Source organism: Rhineura floridana, chromosome 9 (assembly GCF_030035675.1).
Source record: "Rhineura floridana isolate rRhiFlo1 chromosome 9, rRhiFlo1.hap2, whole genome shotgun sequence".
In the NCBI taxonomy this organism is placed as follows: Eukaryota; Metazoa; Chordata; class Lepidosauria; order Squamata; family Rhineuridae; genus Rhineura; species Rhineura floridana.
Window position 1 is genome coordinate 122,881,434 of NC_084488.1, and position 23,209 is coordinate 122,904,642.

General features: G+C 48.1%; 1 protein-coding gene across 1 annotated transcript in view; it reads right to left on the reverse strand.

Annotated features, from left to right (window-relative positions):
* The window catches only part of CPXM1 (carboxypeptidase X, M14 family member 1), a 41,981-nt gene extending 27,458 nt beyond the window's left edge, over positions 1 to 14,523 (reverse strand). Inside the window, exons 1-4 of the mRNA XM_061583614.1 lie at positions 14,089 to 14,523; positions 9,382 to 9,483; positions 939 to 1,048; positions 267 to 406 (exon numbers count right to left, since the gene is read on the reverse strand). Of these exons, the coding sequence (XP_061439598.1) occupies positions 267 to 406; positions 939 to 1,048; positions 9,382 to 9,483; positions 14,089 to 14,437 (701 nt within the window). The 5' untranslated portion in view covers positions 14,438 to 14,523. The remainder of the gene's footprint in view (positions 1 to 266; positions 407 to 938; positions 1,049 to 9,381; positions 9,484 to 14,088) is intronic.
* Positions 14,524 to 23,209: the final 8,686 nt, after the last annotated feature.

The following is a 23,209-nucleotide window of genomic DNA, read 5'->3' on the forward strand; positions in this document are numbered from 1 at the left end:
CGTTTCTAGTCCTCATGGCTGCAGAAAGAGCCTGAAAGGTGAATGGCTCCTGCCCGGTGAGATTTCACAAGCCAGGATATGGGTGGGAAAGTGATCCAGGGACTGCCAAGATCAGAGGACAGGCTTTATCATTCTGCCCATGCAGAAATAAATATGCACAATAAAGAAAAGATTTGCATAATGTAAGCAGTCTACAGAATTCGAGGGAAAGCACTGGTCTCCTGCATGCTGCTCCATTGTAGCTTCCACATCTCCCCGGCACTTACGTCCAAATGGAGTTCAGCCCTTGCGTGATGACCCCAGTAAAACGTGTCAGCTGCCGGGCATCGATCTCCAGCCATTGGTCTCTGTCCTTGTGGCCAGCACACCAGCCACCATCATAGAAATCGCCATCATGGATGCCAGACTAGAAAAAAGGAAAGCAGAGAGGAGGATGGACTTTGGCTGAGGGTGCAGGACAGCATCAACCATCTTTTGCTGAAAGCAGATGAGCATTAGAAGATAGGAGGGGGAGGTCACTGGGGCTAGCCTTAGAATTGCAGCAACAGATTTAGGGGCACGACTGGAGCCACATGCACTCTGGGATCCTTTGAAACGCTGCAGATGATGCTCTACACTGGTGCAGTATTCCTGGGGTGCACCTTTCAGACCACAGGAAATTCGGAAGCTGACTTTATCCTGAGTGAGACCACTGGTCCAGCTAGCTTGGTATCCAGCAACATCTGGGCCACAGGTTCCCCACCCCTGTTATGAAAAAAACCCTGCTTGACTTGACCTATTACAGCTTTGTTGTTCTCCCAGTGATTTCAACAGGGCTTGGTGCAAGTGGAGTTTTGGGCAAATTGGGCCCATTGTCATGAACAGGAGGCCTTTACCCCTCCTCCCCTCCCAACTGCTCCCCCTTTTGGTGGACGGGCATACAGCAAACTGAATTTCACCTGGATGTTGAGCCGCCCGCGGTGGGGCCCAAGGCCATCACGCTGGAAGCTGGATGCTCGGAACTGGGAGTCCCGCACCCTCAGAGACTCGAGTCCAAGCGGGGGGCATTCTGTTTTGAGATGGAGGAGGAGGGGAAGGGGGGAGAGACAAAATCAGCTCAAGAATGCTCTCAGTCTGCTTTCTCCCCTGTGTTACCCCCTTCCCCTCAAAATGAAGCATATGTTTGCTTGTGTCGTGTGCACCTTTGCAAGGATGAGCGAGTGGTGGCTCAAATGTTCACAGGCAGGGCAATCCAATGTTAAGGGACCAGGGCAAGATGGCCACTAACGTCTCATCAGAAAACAGGATGCATATTTGCATGTGCTAATTTATGTCGTGTATTATCATCACTGTTGTTACAGAGGCCCGACTGGCCTCAGCCAGAAAGTGAGCATTTAGCATTGCTAGTCCTATGCTATGGAACACTCTTCCAGCTGAGATTTGGCAAGCACCCTTGCTTTTGACTTTCAGGTGTCTCTTGGCAGGCCCATGCAACAGTTTAAAATGTTTTTTTTTCAGTAGCCACTCATTTCAGTTTTTGTTTTTGTATGGTATTTATTTATTATTAAATTTATATCTTGTCCTTCCTCCCAAAAGCAGCTCAGGATGGCAGACGATTTATGTTGCTGTGCATCGCCCAGATGTTTTGTGAGATGGGGGTATATAAATAATACTAGAATTTTGCCTCTCCCATCAAAATTAAATTTAGATTCTGCAACATATTCTGTGTTTGGGACCAGTTGTGTGTCTGCTGACCTTTTTGACTGGCAGGGAATCCTGCACTTTTAGAAGCAGTGTGACATGCACACATTTTAGGTGGGCAATGCTTTGCGCCTTTCTGCATGACACACAACTTTGAAAGGCACAGAGGCCTTGTTGTCCCCACTAGAGGTGGAAGGATCTCTGGTGACACCCTGGGGTCCTACTGGGAGGAAGGGTGGGATATATATTCAAACAAAGAAACAAATAAGGATCTGCCAGTTTGGGTTCACTTTGTTTCTCATTTTCCCAATCTTAAACTTGGTTCTTTACATTTCTGCAGCAATTTGCATTTAAAAAAAATCCTCATGAAAATTCATTAGCATTGTAGTGCAATTTTCTCCTAATAAATACATTTTTATGCAGTTTTGACTATGTTTTTTCAAGCAATTTCCCCCAATACAATGAATCTTTGTATGTTATTTTCACTAATATACTCATTTTTATGCACACCTTCTCCTAAAATATGCATTTTTGTCCATGTTGCTTGGTTGGAGAAATGCATCGCAAAATTCAGAAATGCGAATTTCAAAGGATGGCTGGGTTTCAGTTCTCACGTCGTTTTGGAAAGTGTGGATTTGGTAGATTTGGCTTTAAACGCTTTGCAAATTCCTCCCCCATCCCCAGTTCCCTCCCCAGCCCAAAATGTGTCTCTTTATTGCATCCATCTGCTTGTTCTGCATGATGATTCCTCCATAGCGGCTGCTGTGGAAAGGCCTAAGGGGCTCTGCATGGGATGCCTCCCACCAGCTCCCTGCCAAAGAGTGTGGTTGGGCTGGACTCCTCGTGAAGTTTATGCCTAGGCTCTGCTCTGATGCTTTGACTCATCCAAGACTCACTGAAGAAAGAGCTGTGTGGTTTTAGCATCCCTTTACAACCGAAGGCACACAAACACACACAGAGAGAGATCGAGTTTCTTCATGTGGGCTTGGAAATTCCTTCTCCTCCCCACGGTGGGATATCCTTATGTACTAATAACGAGGTTAGTCTCCGACTGTCAATCCTTTTCTTAGCTATAAGGGCACCACTGACGCAGAAGAGGGAAGTATTAGTAGGCACAAGGGATTAGAAGGGTACAAAATAATCTTTAGGAAAAACAACGCTAAAGAGTGGACCCTTCCTTCCCCCAAAGCCCAATGACTACTGAGCATGCCCAGTAGCATCAGAGTGGTGACCAGCTGTTGGGGGTGGGGGAACGAAGGCTTGTGAAGGAGGGCATGACTGGCTGGCATCTGGACAGAAGCACTCCACGCTGCAACATCTTGTTGCAGATCCCTCCAGTTAATCCGTCTTGATTTAAAACCCACCCTGTCCAAAAGGCTTCGAGGGTGGTGGTGATGGTGGTGAGCAGGATTTGCATATAAAAATCACACTGCTGCATTAGACAGAACTCTACCTAGTTCAGCTATCTATTCTTCCAGCAAAACCCCCACATGTACCTGCCCGTGATTTAAGATCAGCTGCCTCTGGTCTCTGTGTGCCTAGAATGAAAGATGTCAGACTGGCAGGCATGTGGGAGAGGGCCTTTTCAGCTTTGGCCGCCAAGCTCTGCAATACCCTACCCCAAGAAGCCTGCTCTGCTCCCTCCCGGATGGTGTTTCGGAAACTTCTGAAAACCATCCTGTTCCAGACAGCCTTTGGGAGGGGCTGAAGGCAGAGCCTGAAACCGATTTTATTTCCCCCCTTTATTTTACCTTTTTTGTTGTTGTTGTTGTTACGTGCCTTCAAGTCGATTACGACTTAATGGCAACCCTATGAATCAGCGACCTCCAAGAACATCTATTCAGCTCTTATTTCTTTCCCCCCTTTTAATATCACTCCCCTAGATTTCCCAACTGTGTTTTATGTATTTTTATCTGTTGTCATGTTTTTTGTGTTTTCTATCTTATACGGTTTTATTGCGAGCCACCCTGAGTGCCCTACTGTAGGCTAGAAGGGTGAGATAGAAATATTTTATATAAATAAATAAATAAAAACAGTTAGATGCCCCAAAGACGCTCACAAGCAGCAGGGCATGATGCGGACAGCCCACTTTTGCTATTTGTCCACCTAGCAACTGGTATTCAGAGATGAACTGCCATGGGACATGGAGGTTCTATTTAGCTGTTTTAATGAGTAGTCACTGGCAGATGCATGCTCCGGGAATTTGGCTGATCCAGCCTTTGCCAGCCTGGTGTCCTCCAGACTACAACTCCAATCAGCCCCATCAAGCGCAAGCTATCTATGCTGGTGGCCACGATCATGGCTTGCAGAAGCAAATTTCGCACACTAGGTGTGTCCTCTGTGGAAAAATACTTCTTTTTGTCTGTCCTGAGCTGGTTGCTAACAGCATAAGAAAAGCCCTGCAGCTGCATCAGGCTAGTGGCCCATCTAGCCCAACGTCTTGATGGCCAGCCAGATGCCCCAATGGGAAGCCCACAAGCAGGACCTGAGAGCAACAGCAACTCTCCCCGCCTGCGATTCCTAGCAACTGGTGTTCAGATGACTTTGGTTCTGGAAGGAGAACATGGCCTCATCCTCTGTGAATCTGTCTAATCCTCCTTTAAAGCTGGCAAAGTTGGTGGGTCACTACTAATGAACTTAACTGAGTGACCCAGATGCTTGTCTAACTGGGACAAATAACATACTTGGGAGGGGGTGATTTTCAGCACAGGGGAGATGTTGAAACCTCGCTTCCTGTTCATCATGGTCCTGATCAAGAGCCACACCACACACGCACAGAGTTGCTTTTTGTAAAAGAGGAAGACCCGGGCTCTAATTACATCCGTAGTTGCATATCACATTTAGTTCTAGGATTACGAGGGAAGAACTGAAAGAGTTTCAGGATGTATTGGCAAGGTGGCAGATCTCCAGGAGTGATTCATGTTTGGCGCCTATCTGAAGAGCAGTGTGCCTCGAAATACAGTAATACCTTGGTTAACAAATCCTCCAGAAAAGAAACTCCTTTTCACAAAGTATTTTTGGGTGCATGGGGCGTGTGTGTGTGGGTGGGTGCACACTCTGACACAGTCAGAATGTGGCTCTTTGTCTATTGGATTGTGGTTGCTGCAGGCAGCTCTCTCACACGTGGCTGGAATGGTGCTCCTTGCCAGGTAGCGCAGACACCTCCACAGTAAACAGTGCTTTGGGTGCCCTGGAAGCACTGTTTACTGCAGATGCATCTGCTTGAGCGTAGGGGAGGGTGGCACAGAGGGAGAGAGAGAGAGAGACCAAGCACAGGGTGGTGGTAGTGGCTGCCCCTTGCCTGCCTGCTCAAGTATATGGAGAACTGTGCTCAGAGTTTTAGATTGCTATAGCAAGATGCTACATCATAAATGAAAAAAGGCAAGGCAGGTATTCCTGGATGCATTTTGGAAGAAGCCTTCGAGTGGTCTGTACGCACAGTTTACCTGACCTGGTTGTTTCATTTTCAGGTATGCATGTTAGTTTTGAATAAAACGCTTGCTGAAATACGTTGAACTGCTCTTCTTTTTTGTGATGTAGGAATCTGTTTTGCCAAATGCCTAGCCCCTGGTCAGGCACAAAACAAATTAGTTCAAAAGAAGTTAATTGATTTATGAAGCAAAGCTGTGCACATTAAGCTGTTGTTTGCAAGCAATAAAACACTAAAAGGAAACTGCTGGCCAACGGGTCTCTGCCTTCCCCCACTGCCTGTGCTCTTATCTTATGTTTCTCACTGGCTGGAAAACTCACAAACAGCTGGTGAGGATTCTTCAGTCTGGAAACTCTGCTTGAAGCTTGGTCTTTCCTGATGTTATCTTGAGTCTCCTGAAAACCTCTTGCAGGATGTTGCTTCAAGCCATTTGAGACCCCTGGAGACTTGATCTTGATGGTACCTTGAGACTCTTCTTGGTGGTACTTTGAGGCTCCCTTGAGGATTGTGCTTCTTCTCCCTTTCCAATCAGGGCAACCACCTCCCCCACACTGGACCCTTGTGCCCCAGTAAAACTAGTGGTGCTCCATGCACGTGGGCTGGAGCCCCTTTCATCGATCGTGCTCTCATACCAGCAGTAAGAAGCTGGGCATCAGGTCCCTGGAACCCAACCTGATAAATTCCTGCCTGCGTGGCCATAGCTCTCAATTGCTCAGTGGCCTCATCAATATTGTGCCATGGGGGTAACTGCTCTTCCCAGTCCATTGGCGCAGAATACCTGGCCCGCACTGCAAGAATGCACCACTCCAGTAGCGTGTTCATTGCCTCCTGAAATTTCAAACTCATTTGCTTTGCGTCTGACCAGGGGCTGGGCATTTGGCAAAACCGAACCTATCCCTATTTCCATGTTATTCCTACTCTGGTATCAAAGTTTCTATTAAAGAAGTAATGCCCAGAAACACATGCAGTTTGTTAACTCAAGTATTACTGTACTCGGCATAAGCCTAACTCTAAGCATAAATAAAGACTTGCAGGAATGGATTTGGTTGCTGTGGTTCTTTTGTGCTGTTGGTGTAGTGCTGGAGGATTGCCAAGAGCTCCTGCGCCTTAAAAATCAGCCTGACACTCACACACACATCTCCTGGCACCAAGAGGAAGTGAAGGGGAAAAGCTTCCTCAAATTTCAGCTTTTAAAGGCCAAGGAACCCTGCTAGGTGTCACAGCTGAAGCCTACATAACTAGGAGTGCTGGAAATGTCCCAGGGAAAAAGAAAAGAACTTTTCCTCTTGAAGTGGCCCAATCCTGAGCATAGGACATCCGCCAGGCATTCTGCCCACCCCATGTTGGCCCCTGTCAGCTGTGTGTTCTTTTTTTAAAAAGTGCCTTACATTTTGTTGTTGTTATGTGCCTTCAAGTAGACTATGACTTATGGCGGCCCTCATAGGGTTTTTGTGGTAAGAGGTATTCAGAGGTGGTTTACCATTGCCTTCCTCTGAGTCTGGATGCATCTTAGTCTGGTGTCTCAGCTTTGACCATTCAGCCATGGGTGCCCCTGCTAGGAGTCTAGCCTCTTGGTCTAGACTCCTGACGGCTTTGCTTTCAGCTTCTTCAACACTCTCAAACCCCCTCACCACATTAAGATGTGCATCCTAGTACAGAGCTTGGAAAAGTTACTTTTTTGAACTACAACTCCCATCAGCCCCAGCCAGCATGGCCACTGGATTGGGCTGATGGGCGTTGTAGTTCAAAAAAGTAACTTTTCCAAGCTCTGATCCTAGAGAGGAGCTTTATATTTACAATGGATAAAAATGGGACTGATGGCAGCCCACCTCGCAAGCTTGTTGTGAAGGCAAACACAAGTGTGTAGATCAGCGCATCTAATAAAGCCCACCCTGATGTGTTGCAACATGGTGTTATATATAAATACTTTTGTAAACAAACAAATAAATACACATGTTTTGTACACTGCTAGTGAGTTTGGGGTCTGTGTCAATCAGGTTTCCCCCACCCCAAAAAAACCCAGTCTGCATGTTAACTAGACAACCATACTATTAAAAATAATTCAGAGTCCATCAAACCACAGTCCAACCAACATGTCACAAAATTGTAGCAAGCTTTTGAGTTCTTCAGAACTCTTCATCAGGCAAGATGTTAAAAAGGCAAGACAAAAATTAAGCTGGTTGGTTATATTACATGCATTGCCCAGCTGTGGATTTGGGAGGGTTGCTCCCCTCTTTACGGACCAAGAGGGCTACCTTTCTTTTTTAAACATAAATATATAAAGCTGATCACAGTTTTTCTGTCTTCAAAGAAACTTGGAATCCAACTGCTGGCAGGGAACAATGGGGATGCTGTGAATTTCCACCCTCCCTCCTCTCTGACATTGTTGTTTTTGGGTTGTGTGAATGGTGCCTTTCTCTTGCTTCTCGTTCAGTGGGAATAGTTCCCCTTTTCCAGCTAGCAAGTTTGATATGTACACATTTCACGAGCGTTTTGCCTGGCTAGCACAGCACAGTCAAGCACAAAATCTCTTAATGCCACATGAAACCTCAAAACCCTGAGGAAAAATAACAGAGCCTTGGAAAGCCGGCTAACTCAAGACAGCCCAAAACACCCTCCAGGAGTTAGGAAATCCAAGGCCCCTTTTATGTAAAAAGCTAAAAATTAGGCATTTGCATTGCCAGCGTGTCTTAATGCAATGGCTGTTTTATCAAGATGTGTGTTGAGTGTATACCCCACCCGCATGTGCAAGATTTACATTATGTGAGGTTCAGGGCTCCATCAACAAACCACAGCCCTAGGCTTCCTGGCTGCTCTGGAAAAGTGCTCAAAGCTATCCAGCTGCACACATGAGTGCTTTTGGCATGCTTCTCAGTGATGCACTGAAAGTTGAATGCTGCATACAGCAGCACATGCTCATGACTAGTCAGCCATAGGCTGGGCATCGGGACACACAGGAGTTTCCTGCACACCAAAATGTGATGCGGCTAGGCCCCAAGGCTCTAGTTCACATGACTGCAGACAAAGCTCAACATAGCTGTGCCATGCCTCCTGAAATCTGACACAGAGAATTTTCTCTCCCTCTTCACATGGTATTGTTTTGGGTGCAAGTGCTTTTCCTTTGTCAGACAAAAAGTCTTGGGCTAGATCAGGGGTAGCCAAGGTGGTGCCCTCCAGATGTTGTTGAACCACATCTCCTATCATTCCTGGCCAGGCTGATGGGAGCTGTAGTCCAACAGCACCTGGAGGGAACCACCACACTGGCTACCCCTGGACTGGATGTGAGGACAAGAGGACGGCTGTTCCCCCTACCTTACAGAAACGGAAGAGTGAACCCCCTTGAGCCGTGGAATAATGCTACTAATGCTAATAATAAACACAGCCATCGCCAATCTGGTACCCTCCAGATGCTTGAACACACATCAGCCTCAGCCAGGTTACATGGTACATTGGTGTACATGGTGCAATTAAGCAGCAGTGTCAGCACCTTGGACAGCTCCTTGAAAGTTCAGGCTAAAACCTGGAGCTGGCCCACTGACATGGAGCCACCAGCCGCCACTGCAATTCAGCAAAACCCTCATAAACACCCACTCTCCTCCTAAGTCCTCCACTGCTCTCCTCACTCATGCCCTAATCATCTCCCCAAAACAGACCTCCCCATTTGTGGATACACACCTGTGCGCACTTAGCATTGTTCAGTGGGCAGCGCAGTTTGCCAGTGCTGTTCCACCCTTGAAACATAAAGCCATTGGGCTGGATCAAATGTAGTACTAAGTTAAAAGTCACACTAGTGGCATACTTGTTGCACTGGTGAAATGTTGTTGTGCAAAGGAAAACGCACATACCTGACCAAAACTGTTATTATTATTATTTATTAAATTTATATCCTGCCCTTCCTCCCAATAGGAGACCACAGCAGATTGCACAAGAAGATGTTGTGCAGGGAATACACAAGTACATTGCTAAAGACTGTTGCACAACAGATTTCACAACAAGAATCAGATGTTGCACAACTAGCACAATTGTTGCATTGGATGCCTTTGCACAACTTTTAAACTGTGCCATTCACACGGGATCTGGATACGACCTAGAGTTATTCATCCCATGTTGCTGATGTGCGGGGCTGTGGCTCAGTCATGGCTCAGGCAATCCCTAGTAGATTTGTGGCCTATGTGAATGGAAGACTTCCTGCTTCTGGGGCTTAGCCACCAAGATGCAGCGACAGCTTTTAGTGGGAACAATTATGGGGAGCGTAGAGACTAAGAGCATACCTGAGGCCTCTTTTGCAGCTGTTTCCTGGATGGAAGGCTTGACTTTCTTCTTCTTCAAGATCTTCTTCTTGACTACTTTAACGCGGACAGGTTTCTTCACAGCTGGAGAAAGGCAAAACCATACACACCCCGTCACCCCTTTCCTTGGTCTGGGTTGTAGTGGGAAGGTGTGCAGGCCCAATATGCACAAAAGCAGAGAGGCTGAGGGACCAAGCAGTGTCACAGTGTAACTCCCTCCTGCTGGAAGCACAGATAGCCACATCACTGATAGGCTTCCGTCACTTAGGGCTGATTCACACGGGAGCTAAATTTCGTATTAAAGATGAAGCTTTTGCCATCGCGTTAGATTTGCAAGGTTCACACATCCTACCTTCAGATCGCTGTTTTCCATTCACACTGAAGGGAAAGGATCAATCACGCAGCTTCCTAATGACCACACCCTCTTAAGGTCAAAATACCACTTCCTCTGGTTACCTTGGCAACCAAGCATGCTCAGTTTGTTCCAGAGTAAGTTTCATTTAAAAAAACACATTGAAGTGCGATTATTTGTATTTTCACTGCTACAATCCAGCTGAAATACAAATATTTGTTTGAACAGCGTTATGCCTTTTTGCACAAGTTAGGAGGGAAAGAAAAATAAAGCATCATTTGCAGAGTGGGAGCCAGCAAGAGGAGGAGATGATTGACACACCCACCTAAAAACATCAGAGCACAGCATCTGCAAGCACTAGATACGAAGTGGAGACATTTTTTCCTTCCCTTTTCAGATTAAAAGAGGATTGAGTTACTACAGATTTAAAGGGGAAAACTGCATTCTAGCTGCTGATTGCCTGCAACATCATGTGAACCATGCAAATTAAAAGAGGATGCAGGTAGCACCAGATTCACATTAAACCTCCATGTGAATCAGCCTTTAGTTAAAACACAGCCACACTCCCAGGCATCTGGAGGTTTCAGCTTGCTCTGAGTGTTAGGCCTGCCTGCTCTGCCGTTATTGTTGCTGTTAAGTTTTGTCGATTTTCATAGATTTTAACACCCTCGTTGGGTGTTTTTCTCCAGCTGGAATGTGCCTTTGAACTCTGATCATGACTCTTGCTTGTCTGGATGGAGAGCATAGAGGTGGGTGGCAGTCTGTGTAGAAACTAGCCTATTGTACAAACTTTTACATTTGCTCCACCCACTTTGCCTCTGGCCCCGCCCACCACAAGCAGGTGCCCCTCAGGAGGTTACTGAGAAGGGAAAGCGGCCCTTGGGCTGAACACCCCCCCCGATTTACTCCACCTTTTCCTAGACTTAGAGATCTTACTATACAATGACAAATAGAACCCTGCTTTATCATACGAAGAGAGACAGTGTGGTGTAGTGGTTAGAGTGTTGGACTATGACCTGGGAGACCAGGGTTTGAATCCCCACATAGCCATGAAGCTCACTGGGTGACCTTCGGCCAGTCACTGCCTCTCAGCCTCAGAGGGAGGCAATGGTAAACCCCCTCTGAATACCACTTACTATGAAAACCCTATTCATAGGGTCGCCGTAAGTCGGGATTGACTTGAAGGCAGTCCATTTATCATATGAGGAGACCTAAGGGAACCTCTTGCACTTAGCAGCATCAGGGAGTCTGGAACATGAACCAGGAACCTTACAGGAAGCTGCTTTCATGCCAGATCAGACCATATGCCTGTCTAGCTTATTATTGTCTCCTCTGACTGGCAGCAGCAAGATTCTCCCATCACCTACAACCTGCACCTTTTAGTTGCAGGTGCCGGGGATTGAACCTGGGACCTTTCACATGCCGAGCAGGGGCACCACCCCTCCTTTTGATCTGAGGCCGGCCGCTAGTCTGAGAGCCACCTGGTCTTTGCCTTCCAGGCACACAAAAGAATATGGATGGGCAATATGATCGGCAGGCAGTATATGGACCCTTTTGATGAGCCAGGCAGGCTCTAAATTGGGACGGAGAGCCTGTGGCCCTCCAGACGTTGTTGGACTCCAGCTCTCATCCGCCCCAACCAGCACAGCCAATGGTCGATGATGGGATTTGTTACCCAGTGACATGTGGAGGACAGCAGATTAGGCACCCCTGCTATAAATCCTGACTGAGAGCCTGCCCTCTTGCCCTCGCCTCTGCACAGTGCACTCTGGCCCCTAGCTTCGTGTGCAAACTGTGCATCGATCTTAACATGCCATGATGTACGCATCACTTTGTGGGCAAAACCCACACGTAAAAACATTACATCTACCTATTTCCATCCTGGTTTCCCTCCAGAAGTTTTGGACTACAATTCCCATCTGCCCCAGCCTGCAAGGAGGGAGAAGTCTGCATTACATGTGATGATCCACAGGGGTGCAGGAGCTTTGTAAGGTGCAAAGCACCCCGCTTACACCCAAACCCACACCCAGTCTCCTTTCTGGCAATGTCTCTCCCTGCGTGCACGTGAGCGAAAAGGGGTTCCTCTCTTCCCTTTGCAGTTGCCTCTTTGACCCACTACCCTGTGGCCACAGAGAAGCCACGTGCTGAGGTGGAACAGGATGTGGGGGGAGGCCCCTCAAGCAACAGTGACTGCTCTGTGCCGGCCTGCCCTGGCCGGGCTCCATCGGCTGCAGCTGCCTTTCTCCTTCCACCAAGCAGGAAGCCGATGTGGAGAGCGAGCACCAGGCGCAGCGTGGGAGCCTGGAGAAGAGGGAGCCAGCCTGCAGGAAAGGAAGAATGCTGCTCCTTTCTGCAGGCGAAGCGACAGAAAGGCCTGAGGAGTGGGTGGGAAGGAGAGCTAGGATGGTGATGCCTCAGCTGAGGGGCACAGCATCTGCTTGGCATGCAGGAGGTTCTGAGTCCAATCTCCGGCATCTCCAGGTTGGGCCAGGAAAAAGAGTCCTTGCTGGAGAGCTGCAGTCAATCGGTGTGGACAATACTGAGCGAGAGGGACTAATGTTCTGACTCAGTGAGGGGGAAACAGACCCCCAGGGCCCGTCAGTGTTTATGTGCCCCCCTCCCAATGCAAGGCAGCCGACCGAGGGCAATACCTGCAACTTTAAAAGCAGCCCAAGGTTAGAGCTGCTGGAATGGCTCAGAGTTGTGGCGACTGTGCCAGGCTTTGCGTTCTGTTCTTGTGCCAAATTTGTGAGTGCAGAATCAGCAGGACAGTAGCATACCCTGGGACTGCGGTGCATGCAGCGCTCGTCTACTGAACATCGGTGGCATTGATGCCAGGGGGCTATAAAGGGCTCTGTGCAGCTGGGTTTCATGCGATACCCCTCCGAGTAAGGCCCGCATTTGCAAAGTGGGCAGCATGTAGGTCAGCCTCAAATGTCACCAATCAGCCTGCTGAGGACCATGGTGTGAGCACAGCTGCCCCACACCACACGGCAACCCCTGGCATGATGTCATAAAGCACATAAACCACACCGACACAATGGAAGAGAATCACCCATTGCTACAGAATGCCACACCATGCTACAGAGGACAGTAAAGCGCAGGGCACCCTGTAACGGTTAGCGTGAGACTACAGAGTGCAGCCAAGCACAAATGGATGTGCAAGATATTGCAAAGCAATGTGCTGGGCACCCTGACACCGCAGAATAAATCACACAGCATCTGCCACAAGCCGGAATTGTCAAGTCTGCAAAATTCAGTGCACCCCCCCTGCCCTCCCACAATACAACTCCCCTCCCAACAACACATGGTATGCAGCTCGCAACCGTCCAGCCATCCAAACAACACACAGACTACCACTACAAGTCGCTGCACATGCCATCCTAATTCACAGACACAGTCACAAAGCACACCATAGCATGCACACAGCTCTCAACGTGTGAGGAGTGGGAAATAGTTATGTTGAAGGGTGGCACATTCCATTATTTAAATCCGGTGTGGGGAACCTTTGGCCCTCCAAATATTGCCAAACTACAACTCCCATCAGCCCCATCTGGCCAGAGATGATGGGAATTGTAGTTCAGCAACACCTGGAGGGTCAAAGGTTCCCCACACCTGCTTTGAATAAAGAATAAAGAAGTAAATGAAACCATCCAGCACCTCAGTCACCCAGGATTACAGTCCAGCATTGCAAAGTTTGACACACACATCAGCCTTGCACATGAGATACCCTCAGGTTTGCAAAGTGCGTGCTGCATCCCCCAGCCACACAAACACAACATGCACCACAAACAACACACACACACACACATGCACACTGATCTGCTTCACACTTTCTGTTTGAAAGACACACAGAGAGGAACACTCAAGGGGGTGAATCGTAAGGAGTGAATGACCACACAGATCTCTTGACTCCTGTCATTTCCAAGCAGACCATCCAACATGACTAATGACTCTTACCTGTCACTCAAACAGACACTGGCAATATATTATTTTTGCATGCAATTTCTCCAGATTCACATTTCCAGGCAGGGCTTTGCAGAGCAATGATAGTTCCAGCGAGCTGGATTTTAACTGTTATTGCTTTGCTTTGTTTCCCCTTTGGGGGGAAAAACCAGGACCAGTTCCATAAATCCCAGAAGAGGGACTTCAATACAACATTCATGGTTTGCAAAATTCTTGCTGTGCATGGCACATCCAGTGCTCTCTCTCTCTCTCTCTCTCTCTCTCTCTTGCTATACCTTACATTTATTTAACCAACTTTCTTGCATACACATCTCTGCTCCTCTCCCAGGAGACCCCCCCTCTGTTGCTGCTCCTGTGCCCAAAGAGGGTACCTTTCTCCCCAGCTGTCTTCTCCGTGGAGAGCCTCATCTTCTTGGCCTGGCTGGCGGTGGACAGGGGCTCTTCCAGGCGCCCTGAGCCAGACGGGGCGGTGGTGGTCCAGAGGAGGGCAGGAGAGGTGGGGTGGGGAGCGGCTGTCCCTCTTGCCGGCTTGCTCTTGGAAGGGGCAGGGGAGGTGACGGAGGCCAGGCTGGGGAGAGCTGTCCCTTGGCTTGCGGTGGGGCCGCTGGTGGGCTTCTTCCGCAGGAGGCTGGGGATGGCAGTGCGGGGGGCCCCCTCCACAGGGCCCGGGGCCCAGGCTGCAAGGCAGAGGGCGAGCAGGGGCGCAGAGAGACCCAGCATTGTTTGGACAGGGAAGGCAGAGCAAGTTAGACCCTCTCCAGGCTCATGCCCAGCTGCTCGCTCTCTCCCTCCCTCTCCTTCGGGCTCTGCACTTTTCATGCGGCTGCCCCCCCCTCCTTTGTAGCAATCCCTCCCCTCTCACATTCCATGCCATTTCCATACATGTACCGCATTGTCAGGAATAGCTGTGTCCCATGAAAACCCTTGGCTCTCCCTCCACCTTGAAATGGAAATGGACTGCCTTCAAGTCGATCCCGACTTATGGCGACCCTATGAATAGGGTTTTCATGGTAAGCGGTATTCAGAGGGGGTTTACCATTGCCTTCCTCTGAAGCTGAGAGGCAGTGACTGGCCCAAGGTCACCCAGGGAGCTTCATGGCTGGGTGGGGATTCGAACTCTGGTCTCCCAGGTTGTAGTCTGACACTCTAACCACTACACCACCGCAGCTTCTTCCAGTTTCCAATTATTCTGGGCATGACTTTATCACTCTCTGGGTTTCTCTGGATTTCCTCGCAGTTGCGCTCATTTTGACACCTTCTCTTCCAGATTATTGCCCCCCCCTCCTTTCAGTTCCAAATCCATTGCCTTCTGTTACAGCTGTTTACAGGTGGGTTTGAATGCTGTTTTTTTCCCCTCCTGGGAGTTGCTTGAGCATCCTGAATGCTCATTCAAGACAGGCTGAAAAATACTCACTGGCTCAACCCAGCCTACTTCATAGGGTTGTTGTGAGAATAAAGTGAGAGGGGGATCTAGAGAACCATGTATGCCTCCAGGGGTGTAGTTGTCTGGGGTCTCATGGGGTCTTAGACCCCTTACTTATTTGAGAGCAGGGTCCCAGCAGGGTCCCAATGTCTCCAGCATCCTATGAACTAATCGGCATGAAAGGGGAGTGTGTTAGCCACCGAGAAGAGTCTTCTAACATGGTTCCTTGTCCTTTCCTGCTGATTAGAGTGAATCAGTGAAAGGAGGTGAAAGGAGGTGAATCAGCCACTATGAAGACTCTTCACAGTAGCTAACACTCTTCCCTTTCATGTTTAATGGCTCCTAGGGATGTCTTTGTTGTGGGAGAGGACATTAATAAGGATCTCATTCTCAAACCAGCAGCAGCAGCAGCAGAAGAAAAGAGGATGGGAGAGGGCGTGGCTGTGACTATCAGGAAGGGAACCTGCACTTCGGAATTTGCTAGTGCACTACTGTATGCCACCCTGAGTTTCTTGGAGGAAGGGTGGGAGAGAAGCATAAGACACATACAAAAGTATGGATAGTTTTGGAAGCCAGCATAGGACCAAAGACTTCTGGGGCCCTTTCAAATGGGACAAATATCCAACACTCACTTCCAGTGCAGGAAATAGTCACTGGAAGCGACCTGATCCTGAGTCAGACCACTGGTCCATTTACTTCAGTTATGTTTCACCGGATACACATGCCCCTTTCACATCTGGAGCCAAATGCTCTCATGCTCATGTCCCCCTTGGAGGCTTCTCAGTGTTTGGCTACCGCGAGAACCGGATCCTGGACTAGACGGGCATTTGGTCTGGTCCAACAGCCTGGCTCGTCATGGGTTTGCATGAGACCACCTAGTTCAGGATCTTGTTCCTAACAGCTGCCAGCCAGATGCTTTTGAGAAATCCAAAAGCAGGATCAGTGCAGGGTTGGAGTGCCCCTAGGGCAGGGTGACCTCTGGGCCAGCCCCCTGCCCTGTGCCACCCTGCTGCCACTCTCTCCCCCCACCACCGAGAAAGGAAGATGGTGATGGTGGTTGCTGCAGCTGCTTTGCCCAACACACGTCTCTGCCCTGTGCCAGGTTTGAGCATTGTCACCCATCTCTGCCACCGCCCGGCTGCCAGGTAAGCTGGCCAGTGGTGCATTCCCCTCCAAAAAAAGATGAATAAAAAAAGAACACAGGTGTTCATAAAAGTTGCTTATCCTAATTTATAGATTCAGTTTTGACTGCAGTGGGGCAAATATCCCCTTTTGGGGCAAGGTGCTTGAGAAGGTGGCGGCGGTCCAGCTTCAAGGATGCTTGGAGGAAATGGATTACTTGGATCCATTCCAGTCTGGCTTCAGGCCTAGTCATGGCGCTGAAACTGCTTTGTTCGCCTTGGTTGATGACATCTGTCGGGAGAGAGATAGGGGAAACGCGACCCTGCTCATTTTGTCCCAGTGGCTTTTGATACTGTTGACCACGGTATCCTTCTGGAACATCTCAAGGAGTTGAGGGTTGGGGGCCCTGTGCATCAGTGGTTCATACCTCCAGAGCCACTTCCCAAAAGTAGTTATGGGAGGCTACTGTTCAGCACCATGGGAGTTATCCTGTGGTGTGCTGCAAGGTTCCATCTTGTCCCCCATGCTATGTAACACCTATATGAAGCCACTGGGAGCTGTCATCAGGAGATTTGGAGTGAGGTGCCATCAATATGCAGATGACACCCGACTCTCTGTTGCATCTGAATCAGGAGAGGCAGTTGAGGTGCTGGACCCGTGCTTGGAGACAGTGATGGGCTGGATGCGGGCCAATAAATTGAGGCTGAATCCTGAAGACAGATGTGTTATGTGTCCGGAGTTCTCGTGTCCAGGAGGTGGGAAGACGGCCTCTTCTGGATGGGGTTGATCTTTCCTTGAAGGAGCAGGTCTGCAGCCTGGAGGTAGTCCTTGATCCAACACTGTCACTGGAGATTCACATGGCCTCAGTGACCAGGAGTGCCTTTTTCCAGCTCTGGCTGGTTCAATAGATTTGGCCTCTTTTGTACAGAGAAGACTTGGCCACCATGCTCCATGATCTGGTAACTTCCAGGTTGGATTATTGCAATGCACTCTATGTAGGGCTGCCCTTGAAGACAACTTGGACACTTCCACTAGTCCAAAATGCAGCAGCCAGGTCACTGGCAGTGGTTTCCATCAGAACTCATATAACTCCTGTTTTAAAACAGCTGCATTGGTTGCCAGTTTGTTTCCAGGCCCAGTTCATGGTGCTCACGTTAGTGTTTACGGCCCCAAATGATTATGTCCCAAATATCTGAGAGACCATCTCCTTCCCTACAGACCTTCTTGGGTTTTAAGATCAGCAGAGGAGGCCCTTTTGGTAGTTCCGCCACCCTTAATAGTTTGGGAGGGGTGGCGACCCAGAAGAGGGCATTCTCTGTAGCAGCCCCATAGCTGTTGAACTCCCTTGTCACCGAGGTGCGTCTGGAAATTTCATTGTACAACTTTCGGCGAGTGTTGAAGACGCACCTTTTACCCTGTGGCCTTCGACACCCGAGGTGTATATTTTTAGGATCCACCCTGTTTTCTGTGATGTTTAGCTTATTTTAACTGTTTTAATTATGTTTTAAAATGGTTGTAACTCACCCTGGGACCTCTGGGTGAAGGAGTGTGTAATTTAACAACAACAGCAATAACAACACCAAGACAAGTTCTGGTGGGCAGCGGTGGGCAGCCCTGGGGACTGGCGATGGTGCCCAGTCCAACACTAAGAAGAGAGTGTCAGGCAAAACAGCTGGTGAAGGCCATAGCCGCCTTCATTTCCTGCAAAATCCTGAATGCGTCTGGGCCCCAATGGAGTTAGATGCAGCAGCATCCTGGGGAAATGAAGACAGTGGCCCCTTTTCACGGTGCTGGGCTGAGCAACGCGGCCTGTAAAAAAGTAAGAAAAAGAAAAAAGGCGGGAGGGGATGGAAGCATGTGATCCTTGCCAGCCCCAGTGGGATCGGAGGGGGGCATGGTTTCCATCCTTTCTCCAATCCATGCAGGGAGTTGAAGTGGGTACCAGGGCCACAAACCTCCCTTCCTATTTGCACTCCCCCTTGCAACTTGTAGGCAGAGATATCCTGTTTCTGAAGATGGAAGCCCCATTTAACTCTTCTGTCTAATAATCCTTGATAAGATTTCTACTGGTGTGGGGGTGTGTGCTGTGTTGTGGCCCTCCCCTTAAGTGGCTGCACTGAACACAAGAGTCAGCATGACAGCATCAGTGATGCAAATGGAGAAAAATTCTTAAAGGTCCTTTGCAGGTTGCAGGATCCAGCTGTTCTTGGCTGTGGGGGCTGTTGCCTTGCGCACAGGCTTGGCGCAGCCATCCTGACCACAGAATCAGCTTTGCCCTCTGGGCCCCTTCCTCCAGTACAGCTACTGTCTCCCATGCCTACCCCTGTAATTATCCAGACTTTCAATATTTCAAAAGGATTTTATATTGCGTTATGAAATCTCCAACCTTTACCAATAGACACCCCCCAAAAAAATCTGTTATCATGGAAGAAAAGAAAAGCAGCTATATTTTCCCCTCCCAGATAGATTTTCTGGTTGGGTCCCAAATGGAACTATGTATCACCTCTGCACATGGACAGGAGGAACAGATTGCTGTGTTCTTGGATGAGTGCTTTAAATAAGCTCTGGCCCAAGCGTCATTCATTCCACGAGGAGGACTGAGCCTAAGAGCTGATAAAGCATAATCCTCCCTCCCCATCGCTGCTGGCTGAAAAGAGAAGACCTCAGTGCAACCTCTCTCTGTGTTCAGTATTCTGGGCATGAACACCTTCTACTCCAATTCAGCCTCCCCAGGATTCCTCCCACGCGGCAACAGATGGGGACAACAGCAGCAGGCAAATGAGCCAGCATCGTTTTTCTGCAGAAAACTCTTAAAATGCGTGTTTTTGCTGAAGTTTTCAGGAACAATTTTCCTTGACAAGTTAAACATGGGCAGCAGAACGCAAACAGCAGCTGTTTGAATTCTTTTTTTTTTTAAAAAATGATACTACTGTTGAGCATTTCTGTATCACTTACCTATATTCTTTTTTTTTTAATATTTTTTTTTATTCAATTTTTTTCAAAAGACAAACAAAACAAAGTCAAAAAACATAACAATACAACAACAAAAAATAAAAGTAAAATAGTTGACTAGGGGAATAAAGAGGTAAAACTAAAAAAGGGAGGGAGTAAAATCAGTTTCAGGCGCTGCCTTCAGTCCCTCCCAAAGGCTCTCTGGAACAGGACGGTTTTCAAGAGTCTCCAGAACATCATCTGGGAGGGAGCAGAGTGGGCTTCTTGGGGTATGGTATTCCAGAGCTTGGGGGCCACTGCTGAAAAGGCTCTGACCCACATGCCTGCCAGTCTGACATCCTTCATTCCAGGTACACAGAGGAGACTAGAGGCAGCTGATTTTAAATCACAGGCAGGTACATAAGGGCGTAAGTGATTCCTCAGATACATTGGTTCAAGGCTGTTTAGGGCTTTAAAGGTCAGAACCAGCACTTTGAATTGGACCCAGAAGCTTATTGGGAGCTAGTGGAGTCAATAAAGCACAGGGGTGATATGATGCCCATATTTTTGCTTGTGTCCTGGCCCTTGGTGGCAGAGTGTTTTGTTAAAGGTTTTTCTCCCCTTCCCTGAGGCAAGAAAGTTTGAGATCTGAATGACCATGAAACACACTGGGGAGGAAAGAAGATTTAGTGTTTTATTGCAGCAAAAGCTATTGGCTGTGAACAAGCAGGCACTTATACTTACAGCTAATGAGCACAGCATTTATCTCATGTTCTCCATTTCCCCCATTGGAAGCTCCCAGACAGCAACAGGAGGAAAGATCCCCTTTTTGATTTACACTACGCTACTCTTCCCTTCAGGCTGGTGTTGAGGCTTATCTGCCTAGATCATGGGCCCTTTATTTATACACAAAAAGACCCTCTGGGAGGGGGTACAGGTGGCACCTATACCTGTGAGATTTTTATCTTTCCCAGTGGTTAGTGTCCTTAGATTTCACACTTCTAACTTTTGTTTACCCACAGTGACCTTGGAGTTGTTACAGACTGGCCTGAAAATACAGCTGTGAAGCCTTCCCCCACCCCATTGCTGTATGTGAACTTTTTCTCCTTGCTGTTTGTTTTGACTAATTAAATTGCGTTGTCCCGGCTTCTGCTGTCAGCATAAGCAGAGTGAAAAAGCCTCTTCCTGAACAGAGCTAGGAAGCCTACAAATTCTTGAACAGAGCTCCCTTACTCTAGAAGTTTGCAAAGCAATAAACGCCCTATAGATCAGGGGTGTGAGACAAGAATTATGGGACGAGGAATGGGGCATGCCACACTAAACCTCCTCGGTATTACATCTAGATGTGTTGTGGTTTTTTTGTCCCTACACAGTCCTCTGGCAACTGCAGCTCTGAGGAGATGAATCCATGCTTTGGTCCATCCTATGTGAGTCTGTGGGTGCCAGAGCCTGCCTCCCCTCTCTTGAGCCCAGAGGAGACACTCCTGCTACTAGACCCTGATTGCTGGTCCAGAGACTTCTTGGGGAATCAGGAGAGCTCTGTGGAAAGACTCCCCACCTCTGGAAACCTCATTACCGCAAAGGAGCCAATGGCTGCAGAAGAAGGCACTGGCCCTTTAACTGGCCAGGAGGCAGCACTCAAGGGAGTCAATGACTACCTTGCCCTGATATAAAACTCAGCCAGCTGTGCCAGGACCTTGGTGCTCTTTAATTAGTAGGGATGGGTGAAATGAGTCCGTTTGTTTAGGGTTTTGACAGGGCACTTCAATGTTGGAAGGACTGACAGTGACCTTTGTGAAGTTTGTGGGGTGGAGGAAACAGCTGATCATGTATCATGGAATTGTATGAGATCGAGGGAGGAGAGGAAGTCTGTCCTCTGCCAGATAACTCACTCGGGAATTATACATTTGTATTTGGGGGATGTCTTTTGGAACAAAAATCTTTAGGGTTCAGTGCTGGTGGTTTTCCTGAAGTTCTTGTGAGTTACTAGGCTTTATGAACAACTGTAATTGAGAAGTAATAATGTTATTGCCAATAAAGAAGACGATGAACCTTGCTAAGACAACTTGGATGCTTGATCTCAGCTGCAGGAGCACTGTCTATGGTCCTGAAACTACATGTTGATTTCCCTCCAAGGTTCTCACCCTTGCCTTGCCTGCTTACCTGGGGAACCAGGAACTACTGACCACTCTTGCTTGGGTCAACATGACCACCACCGTGGTCATCTCTGCAGACCATGACAGCTTGATGTGGTTTGTATGATATTTTGGGTACTTTGAAAATAGTACATTTTATAAATGAACTGGTAAAATAAAACAACAAAGAGTCTTGTGGCACCTTAAAGACAAACAATTTTACTATGGCATAAATTTTCCCCTTCATCTGATGCATGAAGTATTATCTGAGTTACAGGAATATATACACATGGGGAGTGATTGTAAACAGTGAGGTCTGAAGGAAGGGAAATGCAGAAAGGGCAGACAATGATAATTGCAACATTAACATCTCAATCGTCCCAGAGTGCAGGACACAGAATAATGCGCTCAAGTTGCAGGAAGCCAGATTTCAACTGGACATCAGGAAAAACTTCCTAACTGTTAGAGCCATACGACAATGGAACCAACTACCTAGAGAGGTAGTGGGCTCTCTGACACTGGAGACATTCAAGAGGCAGCTGGACAGCCATCTGTCCGGAATGCTTTGATTTGGATTCCTGCATTGAGCAGGGGGTTGGACTTCATAGCCTTATAGGCCCCTTCCAACTCTACTATTCTATGATTCTATGAAGAGTAGCCGTTCACATCACAGTGGCTGGTGATAACCTTGGCATCCCGAGATTGGGAAATAAATTATTCCATGCTTTGTGATAAAAACAAAACACCTTTGTCTCTATTCAATCCACAAGTGATAGGATTGAATCTCTTGATTAATTCTAATTCAGTGGCTTCAGGTTGCAATCTCCCAAAGTTCCTTTGTTCAAAGATGGCTACTTTAAGACCAGTTATACCAGGGGTGGGAACCTCAGGCCTGTGGGCCAAATGCAGCCCCCCAAGCCTCTCTATTTGGCTCTCAGAACTCTCCCTGTGCCACACCCCTCACAGGCCCTACTTTATATCCAGAGCATTTCTGCCTGGCTCGCAATTGTTCTTGTCCTCTGATTTTGCCTCATGTTTGTCTGGATGGAAGGCAGAGAGTGAGCCTGTGTGCAGAAACGTGCCTCCTGTACAGAGGTAAAATTTACATACATTGCCTCACCCACATTTGCCTCTGGCCGCGCCTACCCCTGGCACATGTCCCTCAGACCAAAAGAGTTTCCCCACCCCTGACAGAACTACCTGTATACCTTCGTGAGCTTTGGGTTTTGGTATACCTTTATGGGATTTATTTGAGGAAAACCAAACCCATACCCAGGTTCACTGCCATATCTGGGGACTGGACTTCTTCATGGCCAATGCAAGAAACTCACTGTGGCTTCCCTTCTGCTGGATCTTTAAAGTTGGTGGCATTGCTTACCAGATTTGTTTAATTATTATTAGCATTTATTTAGCATTTGTTACTGGTCCTTCAGAGAGTCAGTGTGGTGTAGTGGTTAGTGCATTGAACTACGACCTGGGAGACCAGGGTTCGAATCCCGGCACAGCCATGAGGCTCCCTGGGTGACCTTGGGCCAGTCACTGCCTCTCAGCCTCAGAGGAAGGCAATGGCAAACCCCCTCTGAATACCGCTTACCATGAAAACCTTATTCATAGGTCACTATAAGTTGGGATCGACTTGAAGACAGTCCATTTCCATTTTACCCATCCTTCACCCAGAGGTCCCAGGGCGGGTTACAACAACCTTAAAATACAGTGTTAAAAACAATTAAAAACAACCAGAATCACAAAATAAGGTGGGTGCTAAAAATATATGCCTCGGATGTCAAAGGCCTTTCCTCCTGAGCTTCCAAGGGTGGGAGAACAGCTGAAAGGGCCCCCTTTGCTGATCTTAACACTCAAGAGGGTCTGTAGGGAGGGAGG